Source organism: Coregonus lavaretus, assembly GCF_964263955.1.
Source record: "Coregonus lavaretus genome assembly, chromosome: 28".
Lineage (NCBI taxonomy): Eukaryota > Metazoa > Chordata > Actinopteri > Salmoniformes > Salmonidae > Coregonus > Coregonus lavaretus.
The window spans coordinates 17,122,390-17,145,369 of record NC_140015.1 but is presented as its reverse complement, the minus strand read 5'-3'; the positions used below and the strand labels follow the sequence as shown (position 1 = coordinate 17,145,369).

The window sequence follows — 22,980 nt, the reverse complement described above, 5'->3', positions numbered from 1 at the left end:
TCTGGTCTTGGCCATTGTGGAGAGGTTGGAGTCTGTTTGATTGAGTGTGTGGACAGGTGTCTTTTATACAGGTAACGAGTTCAAACAGGTGCAGTTAATTCAGGCAATGAGTGGAGAACAGGAGGGCTTCTTAAAGAAAAACTAACAGGTCTGTGAGAGCCGGAATTCTTACTGGTTGGTAGGTGATCAAATACTTATGTCATGCAATAAAATGCAAATTAATTACTTAAAAATACAATGGGATTTTCTGGATTTTTGTTTTAGATTCCGTCTCTCACAGTTTAAGTGTACCTATGATAAAAATTACAGACCTCTACATGCTTTGTAAGTAGGAAAACCTGCAAAATCGGCAGTGTATCAAATACTTGTTCTCCCCACTGTAGGTAGGTAGGTAGGTAGATATATAGGTAGGTAGGTAAGTAGGTAGGTAGATATATAGGTAGATAGGTAGATATATAGGTAGGTAGGTAGATAGGTAGATATATAGGTAGGTAGGTAGGTAGGTAGGTAGATATATAGGTAGATATATAGGTAGGTAGGTAGGTTGATAGGTAGATATATAGGTAGATAGGTAGATATATAGGTAGGTAGGTAGGTATATAGGTAGGTAGGTAGGTAGGTAGGTAGGTAGGTAGGTAGGTAGGTAGGTAGGTAGGTAGGTAGGTAGGTAGGTAGGTAGGTAAGTAGGTAGGTAGGTAGGTAGGTAGGTAGATATATAGGTAGGTAGGTAGGTAGGTAGGTAGGTAGGTAGGTAGGTAGGTAGGTAGGTAGGTAGGTAGGTAGATAGATAGGTAGATATATAGGTAGGTAGGTAGGTAGGTAGGTAGGTAGGTAGGTAGGTAGGTAGGTAGGTAGGTAGGTAGATATATAGGTAGGTAGGTAGGTAGGTAGGTAGGTAGGTAGGTAGGTAGGTAGGTAGGTAGGTAGGTAGGTAGGTAGATATATAGGTAGGTAGGTAGGTAGGTAGGTAGGTAGGTATATAGGTAGGTAGGTAGGTAGATATATAGGTAGGTAGGTAGGTAGGTAGGTAGGTAGGTAGGTAGGTAGGTAGGTAGGTAGGTAGGTAGGTAGGTAGGTAGGTAGGTAGGTAGGTAGGTAGGTAGGTAGGTAGGTAGGTAGGTAGGTAGGTAGATAGATAGATAGATAGGTAGGTAGGTAGGTAGATAGATATTTAGGTAGGTAGGTAGGTAACCCTACATCCACCCAGGGACAGGGAGCCCAGAGCCGGGATAGGGACGGGGATTGGCTCCCACTTCAAACAGGTCGTTTGAAGCTGATGACAGGGCAGTAATGGCTGGGCGCTGGCCCTCCCTCGGGGCCCGCTCTCATCTTTCCCTGTAAAATAACCCCCGGGCAGAAAACAACAATGGCTTTTCCTCTTCTCGTCTTGTTTGCAGGAGGGCCGCCATTACATCGACCGAGGTAGATCCTCTCTGTTACTTTTTGTGCTTCTTTTGTGGCCTACTCTCTCTCTCTCTCTCTCTCTCTCTCTCTCTCCTCCCTCAATCTGGTTTTATGACTATGCTCTCTGACTGGGGGGCCTGAGGCTAGTGCAGGGAGAGGAGCTGTACTGAACCATAGGGGGCACTCTTCTTGTGGGTTACCAGGCTCTGTGTGCTGAATACTGAGCCGGACTGCTCTCTGTCTCTGTGTCTATTACACTGTATTCCACTGGCTGCTCTGCTCTGCTTCCTAAAAACAAGACTGCTCAGTGTTCTGAGTTTTTTTTTTATACCTGCCATGACAATGGCGAGACCGAGAAGCAACAGGGCTCAGCACGGAGAGGCCGGCATACCCACATCAATATGCAGCCGAGAGAGAGAGGGAGCGAGAGAGAGAGAGAGAGAGAGAGAGAGAGAGAGAGAGAGAGAGAGAGAGATAGAGAGAGGGAGAGAGAGAGAGAGAGAGAGAGAGAGAGAGAGAGAGAGAGAGAGAGAGAGAGAGGGAGAGAGGGAGAGAGAGGGAGAGAGAGAGAGAGAGAGAGAGAGAGAGAGAGAGAGAGAGAGAGAGAGAGAGAGAGGGGGAAAGGTCTCGCTGGCTCGCTTAGTTTCCACGGCTACTCGTCCGTGTCCCAAAGCTCCTGCAACATAGGCCTGGCTTTCCCTATGAACCCACTCACACGCTGGTAGGTCAGATGTCAAAGGTCACCAGTCTGATTGTGATGATAATGTCAGTCAGGCTGTGGAAAGGAGGGGGCGGAGCTGGCCGGGGGATGTGGATGGTTGTGGGAAGGGAAGGCGGGGGTTGGGGGGATTCTGTTGGAGAGAGAATGTCTTTTGGAGGGTATGGGTGGGGTGTAGAGGGGGATCTGGTCCAGAGAGAATGTCATGTCATATTTCCTGTAATCCCTCGTCTCCTGCTCTGAAAACACTCTCTCTGAATCCCTGTTGCCCTGGAAACCTCACAGACGAACGAGCAAGCCCTGACACCCCACCAATCACGCGCCTCACACCACCCCCCCTCCCTCCCAAGCCTTCGTCCCCTTAGCTATTTGTCATGGCTTGGCTGGGTTTATTTAGAGGCAAATTAACTATGTCTGGAATCTAGGGTGTCACCCAGGAAGAAAATGAAACGCGGACAGCGCTGCGTCGGCACAAAGAGAGGTCTGGACGGACTGAGGAGGGGAAGGGGAACAGCTTGGAGGTTTTAAAACTAACAACACAGACTGACACTCAAACTCTTCTGAGGCCATTCTGTGCTGTGGCCATTTAAAACGCTGAAGAAAGAACGGCAGAACAGCCATCTTTACAGCCTGTTATTCTGTTCTAAAGGCCTTCACAACTCTTCTGGACAGACAGACAGACACGGAATAACTTACAGCTACTTCTAGAAACTAGCAGATGTGAGACTGTATGTGTGTGTGTTTGTCTGGGGCACAGTGAATGAGACCAGGGCAGTCACACTCAAATCTTTTTGACTTCTATTCTGTTAAAACGGCAGTTAAAAGTTTAAGGGAGAGAGGAGAATTTCAACCGACGACTGGAGAGAGTTGCATAATGTGTGGATAATACTGACTGAGAGATGTTAGAATTCAGGAAATAAGGGTAAAAGAGTATGACTGGATTGTGAGAATGTATTAGGTGTGTGTGTGTGTGTGTGTGTGTGTGTGTGTGTGTGTGTGTGTGTGTGTGTGTGTCTGTGGTTGAGCAGCAGCACCGTTAGCAGCAGGAGGGAATGCAGTGGAGAGATTGTTTGCCTTCCTTTAAAAACACACAGAGTCCAGCAGCCAAAACACACATTATTTTGTCTAGGGCCTTGGCCATTGTCAACATGCTACTCTCATAACACATAACTAAACCAGGGTTCTATCAGTCTCGTGGCTGTGGAGGACGCTATTTTGTCCTGCACCTGTGGTTCAGTCAGGCAGCCTTATCAGAATCTGGGAGTTTAGTTCAGACTTTTACAGCCATCTGGATTCCACCACTGTAGTGAAAGTCCTTGTCTGCTGAGACTGCTGTAGTGTTGGACCTTCGACCGGAGCCAGGGAGTGTTAAGTGTTTAGTGGTAGGATGTGGAGACAGCAGGTGTGTAGGGGGGAGGTGTTGCGCAACGGCCCAGGCAACCTCTGTCAAGATTTACTGAGGGCTGACTCTTGACCTTTGAGGAAGAGAGTGCGCCAGAGCCAGACGAGGGGGAGGTCTGTGGGGTGCTGCACGGCCGGGGCCAGGGGATGGCCAGAGAAGCCAGGGTAATCTCCTCACGTCACAACAGATCTGACAGTTAACGCCAGCTGCAGCCCCACTCAGCCCCAGCCAGCGCCATGCATCTGTCCACATCTGTCAGAGGGACTCAGGCTGTCTGGTGTTGGTCCGCTCTGCCAGGGCTTTCATTTACTCTAGCTAGAACAATGGTGCTATTCTGCCTGGCTGGGAGACGAGGCACGAACACCAACACAAACGCATGCACACGCCACTCAGAGATATGGACATTCCTTCACAAACACTCACATGCAATGGATCTGTTAAACCTACCCTTTGGAATGACTTCGATTAGCAACAGTGAATTTATTTAGTTACATTTTACACCTTCAAACAAAAAGGGCACCAATGACAACAAAAACAATGCAAATACTCACGTGGTAAAATGTGCTCACACATGCAAAGAAACACCACAGTACACACCCAAACACAGGCAGGAACTTACAACCAATCTTAGTTGCCGGAAGAGGAGGGAGGCAGTATGGTGAGCCCATCACAGGGCTGGGGATGCACTGAGAAATTACAAAACAGTTGACAATGAGATTGAGCTACTCCAACATTATGCACTTTATGGAGGAAATTTCTGAATAACATCAAGGCACCCAGACAGACCTGCCGCAAAGACCCTATGTTTTACATGTTGAAAAGCAGTGACAGACGTTTGACAACAACCTCTCCCTCAATGTGCTCAAGACAAAGGAGATGATTGTGGACTACAGGAAAAAAAAGAGGACTGAGCACGCCCCCATTCTCATCGACTGGGCTGTAGTGGAGCAGGTTGAGAGCTTCAAGTTCCTTGGTGTCCACATCACCAACAAACTATCATGGTCCAAACACACCAAGACAGTCATGAAGAGGGGGCACGACAAAGCCTATTCAGGAGACTGAAAAGATTTGGCATGGGTCCTCAGATCCTCAAAAAGTTCTACAGCTGCACCATCGAGAGCATCCTGACTGGTTGCATCACCACCTGGTATGGCAACTCCTCGGCCTCCGACCGCAAGGCACTACAGAGAGTAGTGCGTACGGCCCAGTACATCACTGGGGCCAAGCTTCCTGCCATCCAGGACCTCTATACCAGGTGGTGTCAGAGGAAGGCCCTAAAAATTATCAAAGACTCCAGCCACCCTAGTCATAGACTGTTCTCTCTGCTATGGCATGGCAAGCGGTACAGGAGCGCCAAGTCTAGGTACAAAATACTTCTTAACAGCTTCTACCCCCAAGCCATAAGACTCCTGAACAGCTAATCATGGCTACCCGGACTATTTGCATTGCCCCCCCACCCCACCCCACCCCAACCCCCTCTTTTACGCTGCTGCTACTCTGTTTATTATTTATGCATAGTCACTTTAACTCTACCCACATGTACATATTACCTCAACTACATCGACTAACCGGTGCCCCCGCACATTGACTCTGTATCAGTACCCCCTGTATATAACCTCCTTACTGTTATTTTATTTTACTGCTGCTCTTTAATTATTTGCTATTTTAATTTTTTTCTTAAACTGCATTGTTGGTTATGGGCTTGTAAGTAACCATTTCACTGTAATGTCTACACCTGTTGTATTCAGCGCATGTGGCAAATACAATTTGATTTGATTTGACGTTTGGTGATTTCCTCTGTGTTCAGGCTGAGAGTGTGTTCCTCTCCAGATAAAGGAGACGTGATTTATGTGTGTGAATCCTGACACCTCCGTTCAGCCAGTGTGTGTGACTGTAGCCCAAAGACACTTTTTCTGCTCTGTGGGTCATTGTGACAGGTAACCTGAGCCCATCCTCTCAGACACAATACAGACACAATACATCACCCAGCCTGGGGTCGTAGGCCAGCTCACCTGTGGACGTCACGCAGTAATCTGTGACACGGTTCGATACACCAAAGGTCACGGCCCACAGAGCAACAAGTATGGATGAATGGCCTGATCCCCACTCAGAGGGTGCCCTATTCCACAGGTATTGTGAACCAACCAAAGCCCATACAAGACAAATGGACAATAACAATAACAGGATAGACAGCACAACAGGGCCACCATCTTGTCATCCCCTTCAGCAGGAAGGAAGGAATCTCCAACCTCCACACTTCTGAGAACTTTCATGGAAGTTTTTTCCTTCCCTTGTTTGCGAACTTGCTTCGGGAGGAATTTATGAAGGTATGGGAATTTTGTAACCTCCAACAAAAGTCCCTCTGAGGCAGTGTCCTGCCCAAAGCAAAGCACCCGTCAGCCAAACCCCAACCACCACCACCACCACCAGGAACCAGCAGCTCCATTTCTTTGTGAGAGTCCATACTGACACCACACTGCCAACAAGAACAGATCCTCCTCCCCCTAACACCCCCTCTCCTCTCTCTCTCCCTGCTCTCCTCTTTCTCAGAGAGGAGCCAACAGATTGGGGGTAGGGGAGCGTTTTGTGGGCCAAATAAAAGAGCTAAAGTAGTCAGAACTCCATTGTGTGAGGGGGGGTTGGAGCGGAGTGGAGGGAGGAGGGACAGTGACCCAAACAGCCAGTCTTTCAGGCCTGAGCTTATACGGACCAACAGATCTCAGCTGTAGCCTGGCAACAGTAACCCATGGTTGGGGAGAGGGTGAGAGGTGAGGGGGGCGGTTGGGAGTGACACAGGGTTCCGTGAGGACAGTTTGTAAAGTTCTGGAGAGCATACAGTATGTACAGGTAACTTAGAGTTCAGTTAGTGACAAGATCAAACAAAATGACCATGATCAACTATAATGTATGAGAGTTTCCCAGTTTAAAGTCAAAAGTTTTATTGAACAATGGTGCTTGGCGACAGACAATGGAGGTATTGAAATAAGCAGAGGGAGGTTTGTGGAGTGCCTCCATGGCATGAATATTAACCATGTGAACATTAAGACAATTAACCTTCTCTTAGAGAAAAGCAAATATGAATCTGACCAGAAAAAAGCTGTCACTAAACCCTCTTAACCCCCGAGAGGACAAGAACACATGGGCCTATCAGTGTACTTCAAACTACCGTGGCTTCTCAATGCTCTTTGTAACTCCTGGTTTTCTCTGGTCAGAAGACTGCATGGACATGGTGCATTTTTGTACCTTGGTGTGACAGATGTCTGCAATTGTGTAAATAAGGGCTCAGTAATGCAGTAAACACACACATTTACCTCACATTAAACTGGAATAAAGACACTGATTCTTTAGAAGTCACCGTTTATCAATGCAACACTCTAAAGTTGACATCTGAAGAAATACCTCAAATGTCAACATCTTTTCTTCGGCATTAAAATCCCTGAAATAGTTTGAATAGCAAAGCAGACGTCCATAACCACATCACATGCATCCCAGGGTTGAGGTCTTCCAAAGCATTCTTCAATGTGCTCCACCACAGAACCCCACCCCACCACCTAAACTGAACCAGACTGCTGCAGAGCCTGAGACAATAAAAGGGAATGACATTTTTACAGTATAAAAGACAACTTCCAAAATCAACTTCCTCACAGAGTTTCTCAAGAAATGATTCCCCATTATGAAATGATAGAACTTCCCTTTCAATATATTGACTTTTTCTCACTGTGATGGTTCCAAGTTCATTCAGGAATAACGTATAGCCAGGCCTAAATGTGACTAATGATGATGAGACAGCATGTGTTCCAAATCAAAGACCAAGTTCATTTATCATAGTTAGCTATCCTACTCCTCAGTGAACATTCATTTCACAATGACTTTGGGAGAGAGCAATGAATGGATTTCAATATATTCAAACAAAAGCTTTTATGAAGACAGGTTGATGGATTAGAATCTGGAATCTAAACCAAATAGACCAGCACAGAGCAGACCTTTTTACAGGAGGACTATTTTCCACAGTGAAACCTGTGGGAGAATGCTAGGAAAAGGGCCAAAGAATGTCCATTATCTCAAGCACTCTCACCAATAAACCGCTGGAGAACTTTAAGATGAAGGGTGAGGTCCTCACTCCTATCTCCTCTAACATCTTATAAACAAAGACTCGACAACACGGGATTTGACTTGTATCTCTCTGTAACCAAACCTGGTTTATATTTACTTTAAAGACGCACTAAGCAGAAACAGCTCCACCATTTCCTGGTTTCTAAAATTCTAATAGTTTGCCTAATTTTAGTGTATGTGACAAAACAAGCACGTATAGTGTAGAGAATAATTGTACCATCTAAACCGCTGTGAAATATATTTTCCATAACCAATAATATTGTATTTTCAGCTGTTTGAAGCTGGTGCTCAAAACCGAAAATACAACTAAACTTAAGAGCGGGAAGCATAGAAATAGCGCACATAGAACAGATCTATTGCTTCTCCGACTTGCTTTCAATGAGAACGACAGATCTATAACTCAGATTTCTATATGAATTTGGTCGGGTCGCCCAAAAAGTTACATATTGCAGCTTTAATGCACCCTGTTGCTTGACGGCTACATTAACACATTTCTGTGTTGTGTGCTTGTCTTTCCTCTGGTCGTCTGAGGGAAGGACCCATTCCTTCCTCTCCTCAGCTAGTCTGGGTCTGAGAGGAGAGGTAGGGAAACATGGGGAGGAATCTCTATTTTTTTTTTTCTTTTTTCAATTTAGTCATTTAGCAGACGCTCTTATCCAGAGCGACTTACAGTTAGTGAGTGCATACATTTTTTTTTTTTCAATCTTTTGGGCTGTAGGACTGAAGGCTCAACCTCAGTTATTCCAATTACATGTCTCTTTAGAAGCCTCCCAGCAGAAAGAGAAACAAGCAGGGGATGAGACATCAGAGGAAGGCCTATCCCTATCTAAGCATGAGATTTAGACATATAGGGACTGAAGCATAATATAGTAATAATATAGGACTTCATTGCATATTTTCTTCCTCTTTGGGCAACACAATAATGGACAGTCTGACAATTATTATCTAGCTCAGTTGAGTGTATGTGTCTCTGTGTCTGTGTCTGTGTGCATGTGAGTCATGGTTTGTTCTTAGTAGAGATTCCAAATACAAAACATGAAGGGTTCACATGAGAAAGACTATCAGGCAAGTTGTACCATAATGCCTGATGATGAGTGGTGGCAGTAACATGATTGCATAGGGGAAGCTGTTGGTGGTATTGTGGTCAGTGTGGATGGAGGGATCAAGGAGGAGGAGGGCAGAGAGCAGTGAGGAGTGAGTAAGCTGCTTTAAGCTGCACAGATAGACAGGATGTGTGTATGACAGCGGGTCAGAAGGCACCACTTCCTCTGATAGGGCCTGGGAACCACAGCCCCCAGTCCTCCTCCAGCCCCCATGACCCAGGAGCAGTGGGGACAAACCCCCTTCTACCCCCTACCTCCTCTCTCTGTTCAGACCCAACCACCACTGTCTCAGATAAATACAGCTCATCTTCCCTTAGATATACAACCACCTCAAATCTTATGTACAGGTCCAACAAGCTGAATCCACAGGTTCCTTCAAGTCGGGAAGAGACCACTGACTCCTTGGGAGTGAATCTCAATTGTGTTTACTTGATTCCATGAATCCTCTCTCTTAGATGCATTTTGAGGAGGTGAGGGAAGAGGATGCAAGGAATCAAGAAAACACAATTGATATTCACCCATGGAGTCAGTGGTCTCTTCCTGACATGACGGATTGGGGATGGCTCAATCTGCCTGTCAAACAGACATGAGTGATCTGTGGTATCCTCCCGCTGCATGTTGGCCAGAGAGAACCTAAATGTCTATCCCACCAGTCATTCCAAACATCCCGTTTTAATTGAGAGCCTGTGGTCATGGTGTTTGAAGCATTCCTGAGATGACTGCAGTGGTGAATGGGCTGGAGGTGAGCAGGACAATGCACTGAGAGGAGAGCAGCAGAGGGGAAAGGAAAGGAGGAATCTTACTAAGCATTCCTCTCTAATCCAGTGTGAAAACACCAGAGAAAACACTACTATCCCCAAGGTGCTCCGGGCAACAGTACTAACTAACTAACTAACTGTGTGTCTGCCTGCTTCGCTCTGTCTGTCACTGCGTGACTGCCCACTGGGAAAAAACTGGTTGAATCAACATTGTTTCCACGTAATTGCAACAAAACAAAATCAATGTGATGATGTTTAATCAACGTGGAAAACTGATTGGATTCGCCAAAAGTCATCAACATAAGGGATTATTTTATTTGTTTACCTAAATCCAATGACATGGTGACATTTTTTGTTGATTTCATGTTAGCTGACAACTCAACCAACTGTACATCAAAACTAGTTATTGAAATTACATCTGTGCCCAGTGGGTGGGGAATGTGAGTACATCTCTCTTTCAAGGTGAATTGGTACTGTACTGGATTACATCATACAGTATTTCAAAGTGAATTGGCGCTGTTCATTTGTGCTGTACTGGCCATAAAAAGCTGAACTCATCATTGGGGGCCGCAGTGGCTCGCGGGTCTGCATACCCCCATCCATCCCCACACATGCAACCTTTTGGGGGCCGTAAGCGAAATTTGAAGTTTTAGAGTTAATTTCCTGCAATTCTTCTCATTTTGCCAATATCTGAGATTGACTAACAAAATCAATGGGGGCCACCCGGTCGGTAATTTGACCGTGATTACTACAAGTTCAGATAACTTGCCGCAAGGCTAATTTACAATCTAAAAAATGTTTGCTGACCAGGGCTAATTGAGTGACCACCAGTTACCCATCCCTGGTCTATCTGGTTTGCATCCAAATGACACTAATCACATTCAACAGAACCTGATGCATTTTTCATGAGGAAACTCCGAATTTTGCTCAGGTCTTTCTTTCCTCATGGCAACTGAAAATAATGCAGACATGAACACATAAAACCCTACTACTCAGCGCTCCTACTACACAGAGCTCCTACTACACAGAGCTCCTACTACACAGAGCTCCTATTACACAGAACTCCTACTAGAGAGACCCTACTACATAGAGACCCTACTACACGGAGCTCCTACTAAACAGAGCTCCTACTACACAGAGACCATACTACACAGAGCTCCTACTACATAGAGACCATACTACACAGAGCTCCTACTACACAGAGCTCCTACTACACAGAGACCCTACTAGACAGAGCTCCTACTACACAGAGACCATACTACACAGAGCTCCTACTACACAGAGCTCCTACTACACAGAGACCATACTACACAGAGACCATACTACACAGAGCTCCTACTACACAGAGCTCCTACTACACAGAGACCATACTACACAGAGCTCCTACTACACAGAGCTCCTACTACACAGAGACCCTACTACACAGAGCTCCTATTACACAAAGACCATACTACACAGAGCTCCTACTACACAGAGCTCCTACTACACAGAGACCCTACTACACAGAGACCCTACACACACACACACACACACGCACAAAAACACACACACAGGCTGAAGTGGCTGTTCCCTATCAAACTGAAAAACTGTCCCTCGTTCATCATGTCCTAAGAGGCCAGGAGCTTCCATGGAGGTCATTAAAACACAACACGTACAATTTATAGACATCACTCTGCTACACTCTGCTACTGAGGTCACATCACAGCTACTAATAACATACAGAGAGCCACTGTTTCCATCCCTCCATCCTCCTGGACTCACAGACAGACAGACAGACAGACAGACAGACAGACAGACAGACAGACAGAAAGAGAGAGAGAGAGAGAGAGAGAGAGAGAGAGAGAGAGAGAGAGAGAGAGAGAGAGAGAGAGAGAGAGAGAGAGAGAGAGAGAGAGAGAGAGAGAGAGAGAGAGAGAGAGAGAGAGAGAGAGAGAAGAACATATTGTTCAGATCCATCCATCCCCCCCAGAGGATCTGAAGCCATTGTGCAATCTTCAGTGGGGTCCACCACTGTGGGCTTTGAGAGACACAACACACAGGGTATAGATAAACCGTTGGAGGAGCTGGGGAAAAACACACAGAGACAAAGAGCATTCATCCCCAATAGTTGCTGCCTTCGCAGTGAGAGAGAGAAGGAGCATGTTCAGGGAAGAGGAGGCCCATGGGCTGGTCCGCCGGCCGGCTCCACTACTCCACGCACGAGCCCGTCTCTCCCAGCATGCGGCCAGCAGGCCGCTCAATGGCAGCACCTGGCCCTACGCTTGCTCACCCTTTGTCAAAGATCTGACTTCACTGGATTACCATCACAACATCCACCAGCTGTCCCCAACACACACACCCCGTCCCCCACCCCCTGCCCAATTCTTCCAGCTGGATCCGCTCTGAATGACACCCTCTCAATCTGCCTAATTATCTCCCCCTTCAGCCCCTCCAGGGCCTGTGGCTCTGCCGGCACTCCAGCGGCCCCTCCGTTGCATATTCCATCTACACACAGACATACAGGGGCAATGCGGAGGGGACCCGTGGCCCTTCAACTGACTGCTCACCTAGAGGGCCACTCTCTCTGTGATACTCAACCTCTTCACCATCAAGTGCACCACACATCTGTCTGTCTGTCTCTGGGCTTTGTTCTCCCTTGGCCTTGTGTTCAATTATGGGATTTAGAGAGACAGAATGAGGGACAGAGAGAACAACAACATTCTGTCCAATGATTTTTGTATGTTTTGTACTTTCCCCAACCATCCAGGATGTTGATGTAAGCAGGTGCATCAAGAGTAGAGAAATATGACGCAACAGGGAGTATCATGCCCTTAAGCCAATGTACTAGATCCAATATACTGTATCATGATTCACAGAGAAGAATAAAAAATCACTTGGATTGTTGTAGTGTGTGTTACAGGTGCATCAGCCTAGTAGTCCCTCCCAGGCCAAGCCAGACCAGCCACCCCTACACCTATCAGAAGTAACCCATGTCATGCTGGCTCAGTGAGACGGTGGAACAGGTTCCTGAAGGATTACTCCTGTAATCTGCTATCAACTACACATGCCTGAGACCCTGCTCATTCACCTTAGACAGGGCCACAGCAGTGAACCATGAGAGGGCCAGACAGACAGGGCTAACAGGGAGGGAGCAAAGCTTTATGGTTCTGGTATGCTTAGAGCAGAGTAGTAGTATCATGTCTTTATGTTTGCCAACCAGACATACGATACATTTTAATCTGGGACAGTAACAATGACAATACAAAAATATATAATATTACTGTCACCTGAGAACAGAGGAAAATAATACCCATGTACCTACACCCAAATGAGGGCACTACATTCATCCACCTCTGGCCTGCTAGCCCCCCTACCTCTACGGAAGCACAGTTCCCGCTCAGCCCAGTCAAAACTGTTCGCTGCTCTGGCACCCCAATGGTGGAACAAGCTCCCCCACAACGCCAGGACAGCGGAGTCACTGACCACCTTCCGGAGACACTTGAAACCCCACCTCTTTAAGGAATATCTGGGATAGGATAACAGCTCAGCTGGTAGAGCATGGCGCTTGTAACGCCAGGGTAGTGGGTTTGATCCCCGGGACCACCCATACACAAAAATGTATGCAAGCATGACTGTAAGTCGCTTTGGATAAAAGCATCTGCTAAATGGCATATTATTATTATTATTATTATTATTATTATTATAGTAATTCTTCTACCCCCCCCCCCCTCCCCCACCCCCCCCATTTTAAAAAAATAGAGGGGAAAAAGGGTGGTTGTCCCACTGGCTATCCTAAGTTGAATGCACCAATTTGTAAGTCGCTCTGGATAAGAGCGTCTGCTAAATGACTTAAATGTAAATGTAAATGTTGCACAACTTCAGAGAAGGATCAACAGCTTCTGCGCTGAAACGTCAGGTAAGAAATCAACAGGTTGAGCTAATGGCTAGTTTGCCCTCAGTGATTTTCAGGTAAAAGCTCACGTGTCTCAACAGCTCTCTACAATTTCATCCTAAAGCTACCACTTTTATCTCTATCTGCTATTTCTCTCTCTCTCTCTCCATTTCTCCCTCACTCTGTGCCCTTTCTTTTCTCACCCTCTCCCCAGCCCTAGCTCTCCTGATGGTGCCAGGTTACAGTCAGGTATCTGTGGGAAGAAAGGATCTTTTCTGCTGTTGTGGATCTCCAGTTACGCTGGGATCCCAGGGGATGGGGCTGGGGTAAGGTGGGTCCTCCAGTAGCCTCTGTCTAGGACTGGTTTGACCACTCCGCTCCGCTCTCCTGTTGGCCGGGCTGAGGCTATGCTGCCTGTCCCGGTCATGGCCTTGCTGTGGACGTGTTACCATTTTGTGTGGTATGGCATTTAGATTTCCTATTGGAAATCTCTTCCCTTCCCTCAATCAGTCGCATGTAAAAGAAAAATGCTTATGTCTTGCTGGTGACACTGACCCAGAGGGGTGATTACGCATGAATGGATAGCCCTCCACGCCCCATACATATAGACACACAGCACCAAAAAGCTGAGTAACACAAAGCATGAACACACTACACACTCTCTGAAAAGCAAACACTAACCTAGTGAAGAGACACCATTAAAGTTGGGAGATGAATGAATACGCTAGGTCCAAGTTCAAGGGTTTAACTATGTATAATACAATTATAACCAGTAGAAGGTTGAAGCATAGGCTAGTTGGTAGCAGAGTTATGTGAAGACACTGAGAAGTATTTTGCTCCATAGTCTAACCAGGTTGAAAACAGAAGAGAGCTCATCTCACAAAGAACAGTTTGAGGCGCTATTAACACAATTATACATTTACCCACCACTTTCCCTGCCTTAGGTAATGATTTGTCATCGGTGGTTACTGGCTGCACATGACGTTTACACAGACGCTGCCTGCCACTTTTATACCTTTATGCAGTGAGTCTGTGACTGATCTTTTACAATGGCCATGTTTTCAGACAGATCTGAACTGGGATGTAAGTAATGAAATGAGATAGCAGTGTGGAATGTTCCAAGCAAGCAGCAACTATAGTATAGACTACTCTAGTCAAATCAGTGGTCAATCCCTAGCCTACATACGGAGCTACTATTCAGCCTGGTTGAGAAACTCTACTGAACATTGGAATGATGCTTTGTGATGTCAAATAGCCTTTAGCCCAACCGTATCATGAAGGTGAGGGTCTTGTCACCAACCAAGTCATAAAAACTACTGTAGTGGAGGGAAGCTGCCTGTCAGCCAATCTCATCAGACAAAAGTAAAACCAAAGGAATCAAGCATTATTGTTCCATCCAATTCTCAGTTCTTGTCCAACTTTAAACACTAATTTATTATAGGCTTTAGTTTGCCCAATGGTAAAAAGCCTAATGGCCCCCTCGCGTCATCACACTGTATTTAGTCTAACTACTGAGATTGTTTCCCACGTACCCCATCGCCTATTGGAAAAACAAAGACCCCTTATCACTGTGAATGACGGTGAGAGCTAACACAGAAAATGTCAAAATCAGGCGGGAAAGTAAAAACAGCAGCCCGGGCTCGCTCTGGAGGACTGGAACCGCACGACTTCACGGATATTAAAACCATGGGAAACTCGCGAAATTAATTCAGCTGGTCACGAAACAATCCATCGAATTGCGTATAAGGAACACCTTAGTCATGCTATGACCAGTTTAATACTGTAATTTCTTCAACAGGTGCAACTCCAAATGAACAGTGTGTCACAAGCCAAACAAGTCCAGGCTGGAACACTCCATTCAACCTGTCTCGTATGTATCCATGTATTGTTCATTACACACACTACACCCTAAGTAGTGGTTCGATTGCAGATTGAAACATTTAATAAAACGTGTAAAATGTTCACCGTAAACACGTGCCATTGTCCATAATGTAGCGATAACCACCCAGCACTTGGCTGAGTTCCAGCCCATTGTGAGCGCGGTGCAGCTCTAGTAATTTGCAATGCAATGATTTACTAACCAAGGCTAAATAACACAAGTTCTGCATACTGATACAAATTACTAAACTATGCCTACTTGAACCGTTTCTACACCATAACTCCTCAAATAATCCTGATAGCCTACTCATAGGCCTGGGCCTATACTGTTTTCAGAGTTCCTCCTCATCATGTCACCATTTGGAACAATGTAGGCCTGCAGTGAATTCGTACATGTGTGATCCATAAAACATGATGTTGCACTTACATGCATCGCGAGGGTGAGTCTATGCACGTTCCTCCATTGTCACAAGGTCTGTATTTATCCATGCAGCGGAGTCCTGTGGAGAGGAAGGAGAGATGAAGGGAGACCGACCCATGGTGATCAGGCCCTTTTCTCAGGGTAGGTTTGAAATATTAATTCATTACAGACATTTGATAGAGCAGCCTATATCATTTGTTGGAGGAGAAGTAGGCATGTAGGAACATTGTGTGTGTTTCTTATATATATATATATTTATTTTGAGATATAATCAAAGTACACTTCTCCGCCGTTCAGAATCAATCATTCCAACATACCGGTAAGCCATGTGCTGGGTTTCAAACAGGTTGCGCTTGGCTAGAGAGTTACATTTCGCACTCGTTAAAATGGCACTTTATGGACACGCCGCTTACATGGGTACGCTTATGTTTACTTTCTTGGGAAGAGCTGATAACGTTATCTGCGACTGAACGTAGATGTATGCTGAGATGGGTGTAGACAGGGAACCGAGATAGGATTCAAATTATTTCACATAGACCCAAAATTGCTTTATTAATAATAGGTTTGATATTTTAATTATTGCCTATATGGGATAACTATAAGAATATCTGCCAACCCGTTTCGTTGAGGGTAGGCATAGCCTACAAGCCAATGAATAGTTTCCATTATTTGCTTAATTACAGTGTAATGTAGCCGACTCAAGTTGATTAATGTGCAAGATAATTAATTAATTCAGAGTTCAACGATGAGCCTCCCTGTATACAACCAATCAACTTTTGCTAAGATAACATTTAATTTTTCTGGATGTCAACAAAATAGGCCTGTAGGTTACTTTCTCAACAGTAGGCCTAGTTCAAAGGATTTTCGCGCACAAACAGATCTGGAACTCACAACCCTATCAAACATCCATCCAAAAGGTTTGTGAGCCATATGCGGGAGCTTATTACACAGCATAGACAGATACATTACCTTTTTTAAATTATGTTAAATGATATTCTAGCACTCATCCCATCCCTCACAACAACAAAGTTCAATTGTTAAAAGCTCTTTGTTCAGATAAGGAGGGGGTAAAGTTGGCTCATCACCCCCCTTCACTAACAAAAAAATCTCACCCTATACCCCCACGAACGAGGATAGTAGACTTGAATGAAATAGGGAAAATACTTATCTCCTACAAGACATACATACGGAATTCCGTTTTTATGTAAGTAACCCGTGCTTCTAGCCTACAACTTGTGGAAGAATGCCCGAAGTAACTTGCTTTCAATTGTTACATTCCGCGTTCCTTCTAGCGGGCTTGCATGCACAGCGCTGCCAGCGGCACTCCATACTATCGCTTGTAATTATTTTCTCACAGTGGCGATCTGCCTCGCAAAGTTACCCACAAAGACGCATACCAATCCCGCAGAGACAAGCTGATTCTTTGCTGTTATCGGGTGCAATCTGTAAACAAAATCTCACCCATACAATAGAAGATGTAACATTGTAACAATAACCTCCACAAAACACCCCCTAACGTCCTTCCATTGAATCTATTGGGCTTTGTCACTCAAACACTGCTAGAAGTTAGAACAACTTCAGGGGGCAAATATTCCAGGATAGAATCCTCCTTGTTAACCACCAGTCTACAAAGAACATTATGCAAATACATGGTATGTAGCCTATTACTGTAGGCTATACAAAAACGAATGCTTGTTATCTAGTTATTAACCCGTTATGATAGCCTGTTATATTAACCTGTTAGAAATCGAACTTTGAACGCCACTAACAACCAACCATGCTTTTATAAATAAAATACTTTTTAAAAATCAAGGTGAACGGCTTCTTTGTAGCCTAGACTAGAGAGAAGCTAGCAAATTGTCTGGCATGTGCTTCAATCAATGATTCTATAATCTGATGCCATTTAAATTGCGCAGCGCACAGGTGACAAAATGTAACGTGAACAATTTTTGAAGGGGAAAAACCCAGAAAAAGCTAGAATGTGTCCAGACTTGTCTGCTAGACAAATTTAGAATAATGCTCACATACACATTAATTGTAATTTATGTGACTGTCAAATAAATGCATTGTCCTTACCTTCGCAATTATGGACAAAGAATAAAATTGGTAAAAATATCCAAACGTTATAATTCCCCCCCATCTCGGTGGAAATGTGTCCCAACTCTTCTCTTTGAAGTGTTAACTTAGCAGTAATACATCCTTTGAGTTCACCGAGAGATAAAAGTTCCAAGAGGCAGTGTCTGGGATCTTCAAAAAGTTCATTAATCAACTAAAAGTAAAAACGGCGTATAAATCGTATAGGTCCTATCCCGTATTAGCATTCGCAGCTCGGACACCGCTGCTGTGCGTCTCCTCCTGGAACTTTTTGAAAAACTTTTTTTTCTTCTCAGCTTCACGTCTGCGCTGGGAAACAACTTGGTATTACTCCGCCCTCCTTTCCTCCCCTTTCCTCTTGCAGTAACGGCTTACACTCTGCTCAAGACAAATAGTCCGCAAGCCACCCCTCAATGGACTTGGTAAAGTAAAAAAAAAAAAATGTCATTAGCAACATATAGGGAGAGACCAGTCTTGTTGTCTTTCAAGAGTATGACAGATAAAGGTACCATTGAGGCATCTTATCTCTCACTTGAAAATTATATCAAAGAAACTGAAATTCTCTAATTAATATGACAGCACATCAAGACATGAATGTAGCCAGACACTTTATACTGGCACTTTATATTGAGTTTTATCAGCATTGTAATCGATATATAATAGCCAATCTAGAGTAGACTTACATTAAAAAGTTGTAATTGTCTCAATGCAACAAATCCATGAATTAATGTTGACCCCCTGTTAGATATCTAATTTCTGAATTATGTTATTTTTTAAGTAGCCTACATTTTCCATAGGTCATGTTGAGTGTCAATCAAGTCAATTTTGAAATATTAAAGCCATATATAGAAATGTCAACTTCTACCATAAAAAAAATATTTGCCACTACTACTTGATATGATCTGCTATTATCAACTTGATAATAACAGATAACAATCTTTGTAGAATAACAAAATGTTTACAGTAGAGTGTGGACTACAGTTTTCCTGACAATGAGCCCCTTGTTATCCTGACAGGAGTGTGTCTGGGTGCTTCTTGTTTGTTTTTTGTTTGTTTGTTTGTGTGTTTACACTTGATGCTTCGCAGATAAGACTGTGAATCATGTTTACATGATGGAAATCAGAGCAGACATCCCTGTTACCACCCTTTATACTGCTACTGTCAGGGCTACAGGCCTCTCTTTCTCTCAGCCTGTCTCTCCAGTGTCCACAGCCCTATGTCGGTGGACTCATTTTATACAGCCGCTGTATAGTGCCTCGGTTGTTCTGTGTGCTCAGAGCGGAGCCGGTCGTTTACAGAGACAATAAGTGTGATTTGAATGAGAAAAGCAGTCCGGCATTATGACACAGTTTCTCTCCGCGGGGGACTGAGGTGGAGGGGGGCAGTAGCACACTGACATTCTGCTCCTGGCCTTGAATAAATTAACAAGCGCTAGATAGGGTGTGTGAATGTAGCAGAGCTCATTTGGAGTGGAGTTCGTTACAGCCAGTGACGTCACTCTATGGGGTAATTGAAAAGAGCTCGTTAGGGCCCACCAGACACCTGCCTCTTTTGGCACCATTCTTCTAAAACTTGTGTTCTGCTGTAACCATCCCAGTCAAAAGCCGGATTCAGCAGCGTGTACAATGGTTGATGATGTACACATGGTGGATGGATGTGTTAATTTCCTCACCAGCACCACCAAATAATTTTGATGTTCTCACACTGATATAGCCACTGGATGCAAACCCTCTCTCAACCAAGCCTCTCTGACGATGTGTGAGTGTATCTCCATATGTGTGCGAAAGACAGATGTAGAGAAGAAGAGACGTTGCAAGTATGTGTGATCGGGTGAGTTTGTGTATCTCACCTGGCTGGCTACAGTTTTGTCTTGCAGCCACAGGGCTTGTGGTATAACTTCTCCATACGGATCATTGCAGGCTCCCATCTGTGTTGAGAGTCCTTTCCAGCTGGAGGACTTCCCAGAGAGGGTTTTCTCTCTGTGGGCTGTAAGACAGAGAGTCTGTTAGGGGAGTCTATAATCACCCAGGAACTCCATGTCTGACTGTGACCGCCTCATCATCCCTCATCCTTCCCTGATGAGTTTCACAGTAGAGGTCAAAATGGGCAGTTGACCAATCCCAGCTGCAGCCTTGTCATACGCTCATATACAGTGGTTTGCGAAAGTATTCACCCCCCTTGGCATTTTCCTTATTTTGTTGCCTTACAACCTGGAATTAAAATTGATTTTGTTTGTTTCATTTGATTTACACAACATGCCTACCACTTTGAAGATGCAAAATATTTTTTTATTGTGAAACAAACAAGAAATAAGACAAAAAAACAGAAAACTTGAACGTGCATAACTATTCACCCCCCCCCCCCCCCCCCCCCCCCCCAAAGTCAATACTTTGTAGAGCCACCTTTTGCAGCAATTACAGCTGCAAGTCTCTTGGGGTATGTCTCTATAAGCTTGGCACATCTAGCCACTGGGATTTCTGCCCATTCTTCAAGGCAAAACTGCTCCAGCTCCTTCAAGTTGGATGGGTTCCGCTGGTGTACAGCAATCTTCATGTCATACCACAGATTCTCAATTGGATTGAGGTCTGGGCTTTGACTAGGCCATTCCAAGACATTTAAATGTTTCCCCTTAAACCACTCAAGTGTTGCTTTAGCAGTATGCTTAGGGTCATTGTCCTGCTGGAAGTTGAACCTCCGTCCCAGTCTCAAATCTTTGGAAGACTGAAACAGGTTTCCCCCAAGAATTTCCCTGTATTTAGCGCCATCCATCATTCCTTCAATTCTGACCAGTTTCCCAGTCCCTGCCGATGAATAACATCCCCACAGCATGATGCCGCCACCACCATGCTTCACTGTGGGGATAATAATAATAATATGCCATTTAGCAGACGCTTTTATCCAAAGCGACTTACAGTCATGCGTGCATACATTTTTGTGTATGGGTGGTCCCGGGGACCGAACCCACTACCTTGGCGTTACAAGCGCCGTGCTCTACCAGCTGAGCTACAGAGGATGGTGTTCTCAGGGTGATGAGAGGTGTTGGGTTTGCGCCAGACATAGTGTTTTCCTTGATGGCCAAAAAGCTCAATTTTAGTCTAATCTGACCAGAGTACCTTCTTCCATATGTTTGGGGAGTCTCCCACGTGCCTTTTGACGAACACCAAACGTGTTTGCTTATTTTTTTATGCAATGGCTTTTTTTCTGGCCACTCTTCCGTAAATCCCAGCTCTGTGGAGTGTATGGCTTAAAGTGGTCCTGTGGAGCTTTGCAGCTCCTTCAGGGTTATCTTTGGTCTCTTTGTTGCCTCTCTGATTAATGCCCTCCTTGCCCGGTCCGTGAGTTTTGGTGGGCGGCCCTCTCTTGGCAGGTTTGTTGTGGTGCCATATTCTTTCAATTTTTTAATAATGGATTTAATGGTGCTCCGTGGGATATTCAAAGTTTCTCCACAACTTTGTCCTTGACCTGTTTGGAGAGCTCCTTGGTCTTCATGGTGCCGCTTGCTTGGTGGTGCCCCTTGCTTAGTGGTGTTGCAGACTCTGGGGCCTTTCAGAACAGGTGTATATATACTGAGATCATGTGACATTTGATTGCACACAGGTGGACTTTATTTAACTAATTATGTGACTTCTGAAGGTAATTGGTTGCACCAGATCTTATTTAGGGGCTTCATAGCAAAGGGGGTGAATACATATGCACGCACCACTTTTTAGTTATTTATTTTTTATAATTTTTTTAAACAAGTTATTTTTATAATTTCACTCCACCAATCTGGACTATTTTGTGCATGAAATCCAAATAAAAATCCATTTAAATTACAGGTTGTAGTGCAACAAAATAGGAAAAACTCCAAGGGGGATGAATACTTTTGCAAGGCACTGTTCCTTGGCCGCCATTCCTTCCAGTTCTCTGCTGCCAATGACTGGAACGAATTGCAAAAATCTCTGAAGCTGGAGACTCTTATCTCCCTCAATAACTTTAAGCATCAGTTGTCAGAGCACCTTACCGATCACTGCACCTGTACACAGCCCATCTGAAATTAGCCCACCCAACTACCTCATCCCTATATTGTTATTTATTTTGCTCTTTTGCACCCCAGTATCTCTATTTGCACATAATCTCTTGCACATCTAGCATTCCAGTGTTAATACTATTGTAATTATTCTGCACTATAGCCTATTTATTGCCTTACCTCCATAACTTGCTACATTTGCACACACTGTATATATATTTTCTGTTGTATTTTTGACTTTATGTTTTTACCCCATATGTAACTCTGTGTTGTTTTTATTGCACTGCTTTGCTTTATCTTGGCCAGGTCGCAGTTGTAAATGAGAACCTGTTCTCAACTGGTTTACCTGGTTAAATAAAGGTGGGAAAAAAAAAAAAAAAAAATCTCAGTAGATATTGCTGTTGGAGATTATATATTTGGGGGCAATGGTGGCAAGGAACCACTGAGAGGGGCATTCCCCAGCACCACAAAGTAGTTTGGGGACACTTTTGTTTGTGTGTGTGTTCTGGTATTTCCGATTTATGCACGGCACGGGTCCGGCACGCCCTGAACCTATATCTCTGTCATATCGCTGAGTGAAAAAGGGTGTGAGTGTGTGTGTGTTTCCCTGTGCTTACAGCTAGCAGGCTGTTTGGCTCTGTTCCATAGAGGTTGTTCTACTCTGAAAGTGCATTGACAACAGAGGTGTTACCGATCAGTCACATCACTAATTGTGATAGAGTAATGGTGGCACAGGATTGGAAACCTGTAAACTCTCAATATAACATTTTTTACTGCTGTAAATACAGTGTAGCAATGCGTATTTACAATAATCTTGTAACACTGAACATACTGTAAAACAAGAATTACACTGTTATAAAAACACTGTAGTTAAGTGTTACGGTGTGTAAGTGTGTAAGATAATACAATAAGATATAAGCATCACAGACGTAGGCTAGCCAGTGAGGAGCCTTGACACTATTTGAGGTGTAAAAAATATTGGCCTATTAAAGCTGCAATATGTAACTTTTTGGGCGACCTGACCAAATTCACAAAGAAAAATGTGTTATAGATCTGTCATTCTTATTGAAAGCAAGTCTAAGAAGCAGTAGATCTGTTCTATGTGCGCTATTTTTATGCTTCCCGTTCTTAAGTTTTGTTTTTGCGTCTTTTACTTTCAGTTTTGTACACCAGCTTCAAACAGTTGGAAATACAATATTTTTGGTTATG

General features: G+C 44.5%; 1 protein-coding gene across 1 annotated transcript in view; it reads right to left on the bottom strand.

The window, feature by feature from the left end:
- LOC311103939 (uncharacterized protein) overlaps positions 1-18,036 on the bottom strand; it is a 37,711-nt gene extending 19,675 nt beyond the window's left edge. The window contains exons 1-2 of the mRNA XM_084145571.1: positions 17,745-18,036; positions 15,675-15,747 (exon numbers count right to left, since the gene is read on the bottom strand). Coding sequence (XP_084001697.1) covers positions 15,675-15,747; positions 17,745-17,808 — 137 coding nt within the window. The 5' untranslated portion in view covers positions 17,809-18,036. The remainder of the gene's footprint in view (positions 1-15,674; positions 15,748-17,744) is intronic.
- Positions 18,037-22,980: the final 4,944 nt, after the last annotated feature.